The sequence below is a fragment of the Hemicordylus capensis genome, chromosome 1 (genome assembly GCF_027244095.1).
Source record: "Hemicordylus capensis ecotype Gifberg chromosome 1, rHemCap1.1.pri, whole genome shotgun sequence".
Lineage (NCBI taxonomy): Eukaryota > Metazoa > Chordata > Lepidosauria > Squamata > Cordylidae > Hemicordylus > Hemicordylus capensis.
This window is the reverse complement of record NC_069657.1, coordinates 413,038,879-413,053,486: the sequence shown is the minus strand read 5'-3', so window position 1 is coordinate 413,053,486 and position 14,608 is coordinate 413,038,879. Positions and strand designations below refer to the sequence as shown.

At 51.9% G+C, this 14,608-nt stretch overlaps 1 protein-coding gene across 2 annotated transcripts; it reads right to left on the bottom strand.

Annotated features, from left to right (window-relative positions):
• Window positions 1-5,304: 5,304 nt before the first annotated feature.
• Window positions 5,305-14,582, bottom strand: LOC128350394 (adenylate cyclase type 9-like). 2 transcript variants are annotated; one of them, XM_053308659.1, is made up of 4 exons: window positions 14,477-14,582; window positions 12,135-12,176; window positions 8,641-8,682; window positions 5,305-8,520 (listed from the first exon to the last, which is right to left on the bottom strand). In XM_053308659.1, exons 1-4 carry the CDS (start codon window positions 14,497-14,499, stop codon window positions 7,329-7,331), a joined length of 1,299 nt encoding a protein of 432 aa, XP_053164634.1. In that variant the 5' UTR covers window positions 14,500-14,582; the 3' UTR covers window positions 5,305-7,328. The 2 variants fall into 2 exon arrangements, with proteins under 2 accessions (XP_053164634.1, XP_053164637.1); XM_053308662.1 differs by lacking the exon at window positions 8,641-8,682.
• Window positions 14,583-14,608: the final 26 nt, after the last annotated feature.

Genomic DNA, 14,608 nt, shown 5'->3' with positions numbered 1-14,608 from the left:
TGCCCAGAAGCGCATTGGTAGCCAAAGAGCTCTTTAAGTATAGGAGTAATATATTTATAATTATATTATATACAATATTATGTACATAATTAAGTAAAATCTTTGTGTATTAAATTTTGAATACACACTAATTGTAATTATTTTGAATTTTTATTTTTTACTGGCGGGGGGGCGCTCAACAGAATGTTGCATCGGGGTGCCAGATCCCCCAGAGCCAGTCCTACCAGCAGCAAACCTGCAGAGCAGGGGAGCGGAGAGGATCGTTGGACGCCTTCCTGCGCCGATCCTGCCGGGGCCTGCCTTCCAGCCTGCCGGAGGGAGCTGGCTGCTGCTCACGCCCTCCCGCCTCCCGCAGCAGACGCCCGGAGGCAGCAGGGATGGGCGGGGCGCCTCCGGCCGAAGGAGGAGCGGCGGTCGAGGCGGGGCCTCCCAGCCCAGATATAAGGGCTGCTGGGGGCTCGCTTGGCATCGGAGTCTGAGAACAACTGCCAAGATGTCCCTGATCGCTGCCGACATGCTCAGGGCCCTCAGCCCGCTGCGAGTGGACATGCTCAGGGCCCTCAGCCCGCTGCGAGTGGACCCGACCAACTTTGGGGTGAGTGGCCTCTCTCCCTCCCGTGGCCAAGCGCTGCCCTCTGCTCTGCTCCTCCTCCTGGGGTCTCCGGAAGGCGCGGGGTGGGGGCGGCGTTCCTGGCTGTCCTGCTGCCGGCTCCGTCTGGCCGGACGGTGATCCCTTGTCAGCCTTCGCTGCCTGCCTCCCTCCACAGCAGACAGTCCGGCAGTCGCTCTGGGGCCAAGCCTAGACGGCGCGGTTTGGGGGGCGGGGGGGCATTCGTGGCCGTCCCGCTGCTGCTGGCCCCGTAGGGCGGAGATGCGCCTCGGGGATCCCCCACCTCTGACGCTCCTCCTCCTCCCTCCGCAGTCACCGCGCCAAGACCTCCTGATGAACATCACCGTCGACAACGGAGGTCCCATCATCTCCGAGCTGCAGCTCTCCGTCAGCGAGTTCTTCACCCAGGTGCTGCTAGAGCTGACCAACCGCTAAGCGGAAGGAGAGCGCCCCGCCGGAGCCGCCGCGACACCGAGGCCCCCCTCCCCTCAGTCTCCGCACACCAGCAGCAGCAGCAGCCGCCGCAATCCGCGCCCCAGTCGGCTGCAATAAACTTGTTGGAGTTGGCCTCTGATGCGCGGCTCTCTGGCGTCTCTTTGGGCTGCGGGTGGGGGCTGCCGCTGGGGTCAGGCGGGGCGGGGAGTCGTCCTACAAGCCTGGCCAGCCTCGGAGGGGCGGAGCCCTCGGCCCCTTAGAACTGGCCCCCTCGGCGCGGAAAGGGCCTGGAGGAGGACACTCCCACCCACGCTTCTGCCTCTCTCTCGGGGGTTGCTGGGTCAGGGTGGCGGGTCACGATGTGGGACGCCCCCTGCTCACCTTCCTTCCTTTGCACAGGGCCCTTCTGGGCTCCTCCACGCACCCCCTAAGAGGCTTCTGGGGCCGCTGCCCAAGTTGCGGGTCTGCGGGCTGCATCGATGGTTCTGAAAGAGCATCGGACCAAAGAGGGGCGGGCGTGAGGAGCAGACCCAGTGTGTCTATCTGAGCACGTGTGGGAAAGACCCTCATAGACCGTCTCCTGGAGCCCGATCCTAAGCCTTGGAAGCCAGGGGGTCACCCTCTCTGGACATGCCGTCCGAAGCTGGTGCCTCTTCCCTCCTTTCCTGCTTTGGGGGTGCAATGGGGTGGGGGTGCCCCAGGGCTTTTTATCAGGGGGTCAGAGTGGATGGGGGCGAAGGAGAAATCTGAGACGGCAGACGGGTGAGGGGATTGTTCTGGGCATCACACACACACACACACACACACTCTCTCTCTCTCTCTCTCTCTCTCACTCCTGCCAGCACGGACTAGGCTGTCTCCACACCTGTGCATGACCAGGCAGGATACAGTCTGCAGTGCCTGGGGTGAGAAGAAGGCATCTTTGGGAGCCTCTTTGCTCTTTGGGAGTGAAAAGAACTGGCCACTGCGCTCGGGCCCACAGCCCAGCTAGGTAACAGCCTCTCCTCTCCGGAGAGGCCTCCTAGTACATAGGAAGCTGCCATATACTGAGTCAGACCATTGGTCTATCTAGCTCAGTATCGTCTTCACAGACTGGCAGCGGCTTCTCCAAGGTTGCAGGCAGGCATCTCTCTCAGACATCTCTTGGAGATGCTGCCAGGGAGGGAACTTGGAGCCTAGATGCTCTTCCCAGAGCGGCTCCATCCCCTGAGGGGGATATCTTTCAGTGCTCACACTTCTAGTCTCCCTTTCATATGCAACCAGGGTGGACCCTGCTTAGCTAAAGGGACAAGTCATGCTTGCTACCACAAGACCAGCTCCCTTCTGTTCTTGTGGAGAACCAGTCTATGGGAGGAGAACCGGTCTTGTGGTAGCAAGCATGACTTGTCCCCTTTGCTAAGCAGGGTGCACCCCAGTCTGCATTTGAAAGGGAGACTACATGTGTCAGCACTGCAAGATATTCCCCTCAGGGGATGCAGGCACTCTGGGATGAGCACTTGCATCCAGAAGTTCCCAAGTCCCCTCCCTGGCAGCATCTGCAAGACAGGGCTGAGAAAGACTCCCGCCTGCAGCCTTGGAGAAGCCGCTGCCAGTCTGTGCAGACAATACTGAGCTAGATGGACCAGTGGTCAGACTCAGTGTATGGCAGCTTCCTCTGCGCTAGACCAGCTCTTCTGCCTTCCATTACAGTGACTAGGCAGGGCACATGGTGGGGGTGGGGGGGACTGGGGACCTCCCTCCCTCCCTCTCTGCACAGGGCAGGCAGAGATCCAGCAATGCCCAGACCATAGTAAGTAACTCAGAGCAGGCTGGGGCTGGCATGCTAACTGATAAGCAGCAGGCAGAACTGCCAGGCATCCTCCACCCCACTTACAAGGGGACAAGGGGTCCAGGAGTGGCTTGTGGGGCCTCCACAGGAACAGGGCAGGTGGGGGGGGGAGAGACACAAGGGCTGCCCCTGCCTCCAAAAGCAGGGCCAAAGCCCCACCCTTTGTCCTGGCTGGCACCTTGAAGTGGAGCTGCCGGCCTGGGCCCAGGGGATAGCGGAGTGGCCATCAGCAGCAGGACTCTGCCGGTGCTCTCCTCTGCTCCAGAAAACTGCTATGAAGGATGAAAGGCCAAGAGAAGGGCTGTGGACGGGGGAAGAGAAGGGCCATGCTAAGCCCCCCCACACACACACACAGTGCCTGAGTGCAATGGAAGGAAGCTTCTCAACGCCACCCCCAAGCACCTGCCCCCTCCAAGATGGGGACTCCTCAGCCCAGGCAGGGCTTCACACTCAGGGGGCAAGTTCAAGACTGGAGAGGCCCAGCCCTGCTGCAGAGTCTCTGTGTGTAGCTAGAAGGAATATACCTCCCATGGCCAATTGGGCCCCCAGAAGCTTCTCCCACCATCAGGGCAGGAGAGTCCTGCCTGACTGCAACCTTGGAGAAGCCGCTGCCAGTCTGTGTAGACAATCCTGAGCTAGATAGACCAACGGTCTGACTCAGTAGAAGGCAGCTTCCTATGTTCCTCTCTTCAGGGTGCCAGGGAGGCTGTCTTTCCTGCATGTGACCAGTAGAGGGAGCCCTCTCATGCATGCCCATTGCCCTCCTACCGGCTCTTGCTTGAAATGCCAGGGTAACCCAGAACCCTCAAGTGGGTTGTGTGGGGGGGATTGTCCTACACACACACACATGCTGAGGCGGTCTTGGCCTGGTTGTGGCTTCCCCGGGCCTGGACGTGCCAGGGAATACTTGGGACGATCCAGGTTCAGGCTGCCTGCTTGTTCCTGCAGGGAAGCGTTCCCTGGTGGAGGGATGTCCCACAGGGGAGTGGCCCTGAGAGGGGGCCTGGGGCAGTAGCAGCTCGCCCTAATGAGCCAGGGGGCAGCAGCTCCAGTTGCTCCTCTCTTGCCTATCCTACCCCACTGTTAAGGAGAGCCACTCTGCCTGCAGGCTGGTCATTCATCAGGTAGAGCTCTACCCGATGAATGGCTGGCCGCAGGTAGTGTGGCTCCTGTTAAAAATGCCAGGGTGGTGTGGGATGGGAGAGAGAGAGAGAGGCTCAAACAGAGCAGCCGGGAACCAGAGGCCGCTGTGCCTCATCCCCCCCTCCTTAGGACCCCCAGTGTGTGGGGATGTGGTCAGGCTGGGTCTCAGGGCCCTGCTTTGACTTGGATTTAGTGGGGACCAGAAAGGGGGCCTTTTCCACAGTGCTGGGGGCCCTATTTGGGGGTCACCTTCTCTCCCCACCACCTTAAGTGGCGCAGCGGGGAAATGCTTGACTAACAAGCAGAAGGTTGCCAGTTCGAATCCCTGCTAGTACAATACCGGGAAGCAGCGATATAGGAAGATGCTGAAAGGCATCATCTCATTCTGCACGGGAGATGGCAATGGTAAACCCCTCCTATATTCTACCAAAGACAACCACAGGGCTCTGTGGTCACCAGGAGTCTAAATCGACTTGATGGCACACTTTATTTAAAGCTGTAGAGCAATGTTCATGTTTGAATTTCTTCTCAGAACCTGTCCCAATACATTAATGTGGGTTTCAGTTCCTCCAGAACCCTTTACAAAATGTACCTTCTGGAGTTACACAGCAAATGCAGTGCCAAAGGAATACCAAGTGGTCCCTGCCTCTCAGGGCTCTAAAAGGTGGACGCCCAACTTGTGAGCAGAGATCAGGGACAGCGAGAAATGCACACCACAGGAAAAAGCCCATCTCACAGCGAGCCAGCCAAGATGGGGAATTGCTGCCACACTCCCTTTCCTGGGCTGGGCGGGTTGAAAGAAGGAGGTTATTCAGATGCCTTGTCACTCAAAATCTAGTATGTCAAATGCTCACACCATTAGGAGCAGGCCCGGGCCAGAAAAATAAGAGGGCCCACCTCCTCCATTGCTTCTCACAGTGCCAGATCTGCCAGGCAATGTGATCCTTGAGGCCTTCGCCAGTGGCTTTAAACTAGCAAGACCAGCCCATGTGCAGCTTGGACCAAGATGGAAGCCGGACAGGCCACCCAGCCCCATTCCAGAGAGGGACAGCAGAGATTGTTGCTCTGCGGCTGCTGCTGCCACCTCAGACACGTCTCCCCCAAGAGGCCTGGCTGTAGCTCAAGTCAGCAGCCACAGGGGAAGGCATGTCTCCATGCCACAAGAAGCCAGAACTAGGGTCCTCCTGATGATCACACTCAGGCCTTGGTGTCTACAACATGATACAACATTCCCCTGAGATGAGGGAGTCCAACTGGGGGTCCAGAGAGAAACACAACCAGAACAGCCTGATCCTCCACGTCTTTATTCAGAAGCAATTCCACCGAGTACATGGCAGTTACTTCATAGTATAAGTGGTAGGATTACAGCCACAGTGAAGGCTTGTACAGTACTTGGAACAAATAAAACCCAACAGTTGCCCTTGTAACTATTTTCGGAGAAGCTTATAAGGCCATCCTTCAAGAAAAAGCAGGAAAGATAGCAGCCTAAGCCTGGACTTCACTGCCTGATGCCCGGGTTGGAAATCCACTACCCCCCACCCGATAAACCCTACTGCACCTGAAGTACTACTAAGAACTCCAAAATATGGATCTATGAACAAGCTGTTCAGTACAGCTAGGACAGACATGTTGCATGTGAGAGAGGGAGAAGGCCAGAAGAGGCTCTAGGAGGGCTCACACCCAAACCCCTTTCTGTCAACAGATTGCAGCTGTGATGCACCATCACATCTAAACTCAAATGGGACACAAATTGTGGCTCCAGTTTTGAAGAAGGTGAGCCCAGCAAGAAAAGGACATAAGCGACCACCTTACAACTGGTTGAGGTTGCCCAACTTGCCCTAAAGATCAGAGGAAAGGGGATCTTTTTCTGAACGAATTTACATTGCACTACAAGAGTTCTGTTGAATACAAAAACCTTCGCCCTCTTACATCAACCTAAGTAGGTTCAACAAAAAAATGCACACTGCAACCCATTTCACGCCATCTCAACTTGTAGAAGTGCAGACAAGCCACCACTGCATTCTTGGCATGTGTCAGTAGGACAGATTTCAACCTGGATGCATCACCTTTAGGGGGGCCAAGAGTCGGTTTGGGTATATGGAAGCCAAATAAGCTGAGCATCAACCCAAGTGTACACAGGCCAGTGAGTAAGAAACCAGGAGAGAAAAGGCCACCATACTCTCATCAAAGGCTGGGCTTGCCCTTCTCAGTCACGGCGAGAACGAAAGTGCCTACACCCCAAACAATGTACGAGTCCCTCTTGATGGCTTTGGAGTCCCAGTCACCTTTGGCATTAGCTCTGCAGAGGGAAAGGCAAGGCCAAGGATGCAGAGAGAATCGCTGAATGGGCTTTTGAACTGCACCAGGCAGAATCCTTACAGGCCTGAAGACCCCCACAGAAACAGGACTGGAGTGGGGAATTAAAAAAAAAGAGGGAGAGGCAATCCCAAATGGTTTATTATGTTGTGTCTCTTACGCCAGACCAGATGTAGAGAAGCCAGTTCCGTCCCAAAGCTCAGAAATCCTTCCCAGCAGGAGTCAAGAGCAGAACACCTGAGGCTGAGATTGCCTATGCCTTTGCTTCCGGAACCCACTTCAGCCTGTGCAGGCCCATTGGGTGAATGCTACTGCCACGTGCTCCAGAACACACCATGGCACTTGAGTCCAAATATGGCACACACAGCAGCTGGACTGTCCTTGCGCACACAAGCTGAGCGGCCTGCTCCCCTCACCCTCTGCCAGCCCACCACAAGGCAGTCCTGTACTGCTCCTGCCTCCCCTGGCCTCACGACGCCTCCTCTCACTGGCTCTTCCCATCTGCCTCAGAAGGTAAGTAGACGTGCATTTCTCTGGGTCTACAAACAAAAAGCTTAACATTATATATAAATAACGATATATTCAAGGAGCTGCAATAGCCAAAACAAGAACGGAAGGTAGTGTTTATAAGAAATAAAAATGATGAGAACACCACGGCTTATCCTTTGAATGTAGTCCAATCCCCACCCTGTGGCTTGACTTTGTGCCTCTCTACCTAGACAGGGCGTCCAGCAGAGTCTATCTGAAGGCTCTTGATGTCTCCTCCTCTCAGCTGAAAGACTGGTGCAAAGGGAGCTGGGAGTGCGAGTGTGTGCGCGTGCGCATGGGAGTGCCACCTATGACTGCCATCCACTCAGATACCCGGCTGCCAAAATAAAGGCAGGCAACCACTCAGTCCATTTCCTCCCTGCCCGCTCCCTGCCCAGGAGAACAGAGTCAGCGGGGAGGACCTCTGTGTTCTTGCGGACAGAACATGCCTGGCGCTTCTCCAGGCCATCATACACTTCTGGAGGTGTTCAGCTTGGTCAGTTCATTCGCCTCTTCGAGACCCACTTCCTCGCCGTCACGCTTCTCGCCAGCCTTACCAAGTCTACATTGGTCCTCTACTTTGACCAGCTCTTTGGGGAGTTTTCTGAAACCCGGCAGTCCATCCTTGAGCTCCGAGTGATGGTCTGAGGCCTGGGGGGTCTTGTCTGAGTTCTGTACAGAAGGCACCAGGTAGGTGATCTCGTCCGTGGGAGACCGCCCAATGCTGCCGTCCACTTGAACACGGATTTCTGGAGATATGGACAATTGGTGGTGGGGAACGATCCCATTGTCCATGCATTTGGGATACAGAGAGGTCTTCATCTGACCTTTGCCCTTCACGTTGACGGTCGCCCTGTAGTCAAAGTCATACCCCATCTTGTGAAGGATGCGGTAGCTCTGCTCGCTCACCTGAATGCGGCACTCCACCCCCGTTGTGTCCATCCTGCTGGCGATGTTCACAGTGTCTCCCCAGATGTCATACAGGAGCTTGGTCGTGCCGATGACCCCTGCAGTCAAGGGGCCGTGGTTGAAGCCAATCCGCAGCTTGAAGTTGAACCATAGCATGTTGTTGTTGAAGTCGTCCACCACCCGCATCATTTCTTTGGCAAATTCAAAGAGGGTCTGCAAGTGGCTATGGGGATTGTGGCTATCTTGGCACTGGGAGGCGTTCAGCCCTGAGGCGGCCATGTAGGTGGCTCCGATGGTCTTGATCTTCTCAACGCTGCTGTAGTTGGGCTTGCTCAGCAGCTCATCAAAGTCCCCAATCAGTTCGTTCAGGACCCGGTAACACTCTTTGCCACCTTCGTAATTCTCCTCGTAGAACTCGCTGAAGTTGACGATGCTAGCAAAGATCACCCCGCCACTGTCCTGGTTTTTGGAGTAGCTCTGTGACACTTTCAGCTGCTCGGCCACATGATACGGAATAATATTGCGCGGCAGCCAGTCAGCCTGGTCCCTCATGCTCTGGATCTTCCTACGATGGAGATCAGCGTCCACGTCTCCATGGTAATGGAGGCGGTAACTGACTTCAAACTCCCGATTTAAGAACCAGACCAGAAACAGCAGAAGGAAGAAACCCAGAATCACTTCCTGGCCAATCAGGTCTGCTGGCCGTCTGAAGTCATCAGAAGTTGACCTGTTGCAGGGGTTGTCTCTGGAGCTGAAGTCAAGCAAGATTTTAAAAAAACAAAAACAAAAAACAGGAGGGGCATGGTAAATAGAGCACATTTTGGGAGAAAGGAATCACTGTCCAAAACAGGTACTAGATACTAATTCTTACCTGTTGTTCTGTTCTGAAGGAAGGCGGGGGATTTCTGTGGAGCTAAAATCCAAAATCCAACAGAACATCAACACAAAACCAGATCTATGGAACATTTCCATACTTTAGTCAGCTTTTTTCATGCAAGAGCTTGATCTACATGTCGGGCTTTCATCACTGAACATGGAAGACGCTTGAGGCTGCCACTCGCCTCTCTACAGCTCCTCTTCCATTCCATTACTGCCTCTCTGCCTTTCAAAGGAATCCAGAGTGGGAGGAGGAAAATGCCTTTTGGTACAACAAAACCAGGGAAGTGTAGTGTGTACTGCTGGGTGGCACCTAGTGGTGGTGGGGCACCCTGCCATCTCTGGAACCAGGGTAGATTAGTCCAGCCCTTGAACCAATCGCTTCCAAGCTGGATCTCTAAGGAAGGCTGTACGGCTGATCAAGACAGGGCTGAGTGCAGATCCAATGAAAGGTCATTCTCCTTAGTGGTCGGGAGCGGGTTGGGATAGGTTGGGTTGCTCCTCCTACCTGCTCCTGAGACAGGACGAATAGAAAAGCAGCTCAGATAACCCATGTAGGAGTGGGCTCACCCACTGCTTTCCAGGTTCTAAGTCACTGAATTGCTCTGGTGCCAAATGCCAACAATTATATAACAGACAATGGGAAAACCAAGCAGTAACAACACAACCAAGGGCAGGGAGGACCCCCAAGGAATGAACTATGGCTAGAGCAATAGCTCAGATATGACGGGTCTCCCCAGAAAGGTAACTGCCTGGCGGCAGAAAGCAAAGATTCAGACAGACCTGACACTGAACTGGGTGGGCTGTATATATACTCCTAACCACTGAGGAGAATGAAATTCCAACTATTAAGTCTCCACAGGCTGGGACATGCAAAAGCTTTCCCTGACAAACAGGAGGGAGTTCAGGGTCAAGGCCTCACAGAGGGAGTTCAGGGCCAGGCCCTCACTGAGGTACCACCTGCTGCAAGACCCTTCTCCCAAAGGAGGAACCGGAGGAAATTAAGGACTGCAGCCAGTGTTCCCTCTAAGAGGGATCCCCAGATGTTGTTGACTACAACTCCCAGAATCTCCAGCTGCAATGGCTTTTGCTTGGGGATTATGGTAGTCAACAACATCTGGGAATCCCTCTTAGAGGGAACACTGACTGCAGCTTGTAGCACTGAACCAAGAACAAGGACATCCCAATGACTGCCTTGCAAATACTGATACATGGGGCCTAAGCAGAGAATGCTGCTGATATGGCAGTGTTCCTAGTAGATTGGGCTGCAATACCCCAGCGGGAGCCAAACCCCTGAAGGAATATGCCAGGCTTTTACACTGAGGAACCCAACAGGCTAGAGTATTATTGGAGACTTTGCAGCACAATTAAGGGTCCTGAAAGGAAACAAAGGAAGATTCAGAAATCCTGAAACTCTCAGAATGCTTTAAATAAATTTTGACTGCCCTCCTAACATCTAATATATGCCACTCCTTTTTTGTTCTTTGAGAGAAGAAGAGCTGGGGCAGAAAGAAGGTAGCATTAACTCCTGAGACCTGTGAAACGAAGAGTTAGCCTTTGGAATAAATGTGGGGTCTGTCCTTAATCGAACCTAGAGTAGATTAGACAACTCCTGCATAGACAAGAGGGCATAGCCCAGATACCTTGCAAGCAAAAGTGATTGCTATTAATACTTTATGTCAACCATTTTAAAGGGACCGGCCAGAACAAATGCGATGGCTGACACCTGCCTTTTTAAGGTGTTTGGCCTCAACCCCATATCCATGTCCTTCTATAGAAAAGCAGTAGATTTGCACTATGGAGGGGAATAAGAGGCTGAAAGTTGTTAGAACTGCACCATGCTACAAAAAACCTTCCATGTGGCCTGATATATCCAGTTAGTAGAAGGTCTTCTTGATGCCAAAATGGTGTCTAGAATCTGGGGAATGTATCTGCTGGCCTTCAAGCTTTGCCTCTCAGCCTTTAGGCACACAGCTTCATCTAGTCCAAGTCTGGATGAACTGCTGGGCCTTGAAATAGGAGATAAGGGTTATTGCCTAGATGAGGGTGTGTGGACCCCTCCTTGGAGAGGTCAATGAGATGTGGCCAGTTTGCTGCCATCAAGGTTCGACTTTGTGTCTGGGGCAATTCAGCTGTTGGAGAGTGCATATAGTAGACCTTGGGTCTAGCCAGTTGTCAAGGTGTCTATTGCTTCCACTCCCTCCGGCATATACCTGGACAAGAAGTGGGGCACCTTTGCATTTTCCAAGGTGGCAAATAAATCCACCACTGGCTGAGCAAACCTGCACATTATGCATACAAAGGACTGATCACCGAGGGCCCATTCTGCCATCAATATTGCAGCAGCTTAACCAGACTGCTAACACATTCAATTCCCCCTGCAAGAAATCAGCTGTGAGTGAAATCACACTTGGCCTCTGCCCATTTCAGAATCAGTTGTGCTTCTAACACCAGTCACCTGGACCCTCTGGCAAATATGGGCCTTGGTGGTGAAGTTGTCAGTTCTGAGGAGCACATAAAGATGCATCAGAACTGGTTGGAAATCCAGGCGAGCGTTTTTGATTGCCCAACCAGTTTGTTATTCCTGCCAGTTGATGCTGTGTTGCCTCTTTTCCCTAGACCACTGACCTGACGCTACCAAGGTGGCTGCAGCAGGCAGCCCATCCCCACAGACTTGTAATCTGAATCTCTATCCACTGTAGGGTTTCTGGGGAAGACCACTGCTCCAGAGATGCCACCACCAGGTGTAGAATTGTGCTTCTCCTTAGAGATCTGGAAGTAATGTGGTCTGGCCAAGACAACAGAAACTCCTGAGATGGGCATGCTTAAAACCTTGCTAAAAGAACCATCTTAATGGAGGAAATCATGGATCCCTGGAGTCGAGTAAGGGCTGGAATGATAGCCCGTGGGCATCCCCTTAGAGAGATTTAGGACCTCGGTGTCCTTCTCTCTTACTGCTTCCCTCACACTCTGCCATCACAGAAATTACATGAGGTTTGGCAGGCTAAAGGAGAAAATCCCAGCTGGCATCCTATCTCCTTTCCCTCCTAGAGATGTAAGGTCAGACAAGGCACCAAGGCTCCTGATCTGGAGCTAAACAGGGTGGAAACAGGAAGGCAGTGGGTATATGCCCCTCCTATATGGGTTACCTGAGCTGCTTTTCTATTGGCCCTGTCGCGGGAGCAGGTAGGAGGAGCAACTCAACCTAGAGACACACTCCTCTACTGAGGGAGAAGGACATCCACCTGTACACTCCCACCAAAAAACAAAAACTCACCCTCTTCTGACTCAGAATTCAGTGCGCAGAGGGCTCTTTTCTCCTCTGGTTCTCATCAAGACAAAGACTTCTACAGGACGTTACAATCTGAATATCAATTCCCCCTTTTAAAGCTAAAAAAATCTTTTAATAAGTATACTTCATTAAAGCCCCCTGATAATCCAAAGTAACAAGATACATCAGGAAAGATACAAGATACATCGGGAAATTACCTGAAGTTCTGTGCTGAATCAAAGTAGGAGAGTTCCACAGAGCTGCAACAGAAATGCAACAGGATCACATCAACAAGAAAATTCACAGACCACATTCCCTGCTTGACTACTGAACAAATGAACCTGCCCTGCTGGATCCATTAATATAGCAAGCAGTTCTTTAGCACCTGGCAGTTATAAGCCTTGTGCATCTTTGCTCCCTGAGGGTCTGCTCCAGGGGCATAACTACCATTAGGCAAGGGGAGGCAGCTGCCTGGGGCCCCCTACGCCTCGAGGGGCCCCCCAGAGGCAAGTCACATGTGGAGTGTGTGTGTATCAGCGAGGGGCCCATTTAAAAATTTTGTCTCTGGGCCCACTCCAGCCTCATTGCGCCCCTGACTGGAACTATTTCAATGCGAAATATTCTTATCAAGTGGCTGGCTCTAACAGATCCCATAGTTCCTGCGATCCAGTTTGATTTTTAAGGGGTCGTTCTGGCCCCTTCCATTTGGGCTCTTACAAAATGCCTTTAGAAAGAGGGAGGTTCTGGTGAACTCAAACACCTGCTGGCTACTTTGTGATCCTTTAGTTAATCTTACCAAAGAGATGTTAGGGTACTTTCCCCCAAATGGGCGACTTCCTGAAGGTTTTGCCTACTTTTGCTGGCAACTTGGCCAGAAGGGTGCTAAATGTGTGTCCCAAGAAGAACAATCTGTGCCCCTCATCACGGCATGATGAGCTCCACTGCCTACTGCAAGCAGCCCAGAGATGAGAGTTTGGGGCGCAGGGGGGAAATGACTTGACACCTATATATGGCAGCAGCGTTATAGGAAGATGCTGAAAGGCATCATCTCATACGGTGGAGGAGATGGCAGCAGTAAACCCCTCCTGTATTCTACCAAAGAAAATCACACGGCTCTGTGGGCACCAGGAGTCGACACCAACTCTAGGGAACATTTTTTTTAAAATGTAATGTTTTTTGACATTTTGTATTTTACATACAACTTTCCTCATTTCCCCCCAATCGCCCCACCCCAACCCCAACCTTCTCTCTCCTAGCCAGCCTTTGCATGCTGCGCTGGCTGGGGGGAGGTGGGAAAAGAAAGGAGAGATGGGGGGAAAGAGAGAGCAGAAGAGGGGCAGCAGGAGGGGAGGGAGAGGAGAAGAGAAAGAGATACATACCCTTGCACCAAGAAGAGATGTGGATAGATCAGAGAGTGTGTTTTGGGTTGTCTGTGTGTTTTAATTATTCTAAGAATAATTCAGTACAATTATCCCAGATTTCAGTACAATTATCCCAGAATTATCCCAGATTCATGCAGTTTATTTACTTTTATGAGGGCCCATTTTTTATGTGCTGCTAACTCAAGCAAATCATGGACCCATTCCTCACTCCTAGGAGGAGTAGGAGATTTCCATCGCTGCAGTATTAATCTCTTGGCTACCAGTAAGCTTCTCCATAGTCATTGTTTAGGACCTGATTTTAGTCCCCACTCGGTTGGGATACACCCCAGTACTGCATGCAGATCCTTCAGTGCAAGGGATGAATCCATCACTAAATTAATACGCGTAATAACCTCCCTCCAGAATGCTTGTACTATGGGGCAATCCCAGAACATATGTGTTAAATTGTCATGGGGATTATTGCATCTCCAGCAATTACTATTTGAGGCCATTTTTAATTGCTTAAGGTGTAGAAGGAGCCAATATTTTATTTATTTATTTAACACATTTTTATACCGCCCAAAATGCAAGTTCTCTGGGCAATTTACAAGACAATAAAAAGATTAACACATTTCAACAATTAAAATTTAAAACATCAAAACTATTAAAACACAATTAAAACACAATTAAAACAATGTCTAATTAAAAGCATAGGTGAACAAATGCGTCTTGACTGCCTTTTTAAAAGTTGTAAGAGATGGAGAGGCTCTTATTTCAGCTGGAAGTGTGTTCCAAAGCCTCGGGGCAGCAATTTGCCCTAAAAATTATCTTCTGTTTGATAAGGCGCCATTTAAGATCCATTGAGCTACATTTAACACTACCCAAAATGTCTTGCCATTGCGTAGGTGAGAGTTTATGTGTAAGTTCCAATATCCAAGCCAGGGTCTCCATGCACAAGGCATACAGATATTTATTTAGTTTTGAAAGAGGGGACATCTTAATGGCGTGCACTAATGTATCTGGAGGTGTTGCCATTGCATCCGGTCCGAATTGAGCAGATATACTATAATGTTTCAGTGGCATATACTGCCAGGCACTGGCTGGGGGTAAGTGGCTGTGCCTGGCAGTATATGCCATTGAAACAAAGGGCACACTTTACCTTTATGCAAATACACTAACTAAATGAGCGAAGGACTTACGCACAAAGTCCTGCTGTTCCCATCCTGCCGCCCGTGCGCCGCGCCCACCACCCTCCCTGGCCCCTAGAATAGCTCAGCGAGGAGGCCCTCGGCCTCTCGGCCGGCAGCGAAGGGGTGCCGGCCGGGACGCCT

Coding starts and splice junctions, on each gene's coding strand:
- LOC128350394 (XM_053308659.1), bottom strand. CDS start 14,499: ATGGGAACAGCAGGACTTTGTGC. Junction 12,177..14,476: donor GGAACAGCAGGACTTTGTGC/GTAAGTCCTTCG, acceptor TTTCTGTTGCAG/CTCTGTGGAACTCTCCTACT. Junction 8,683..12,134: donor GATTCAGCACAGAACTTCAG/GTAATTTCCCGA, acceptor TTTGGATTTTAG/CTCCACAGAAATCCCCCGCC.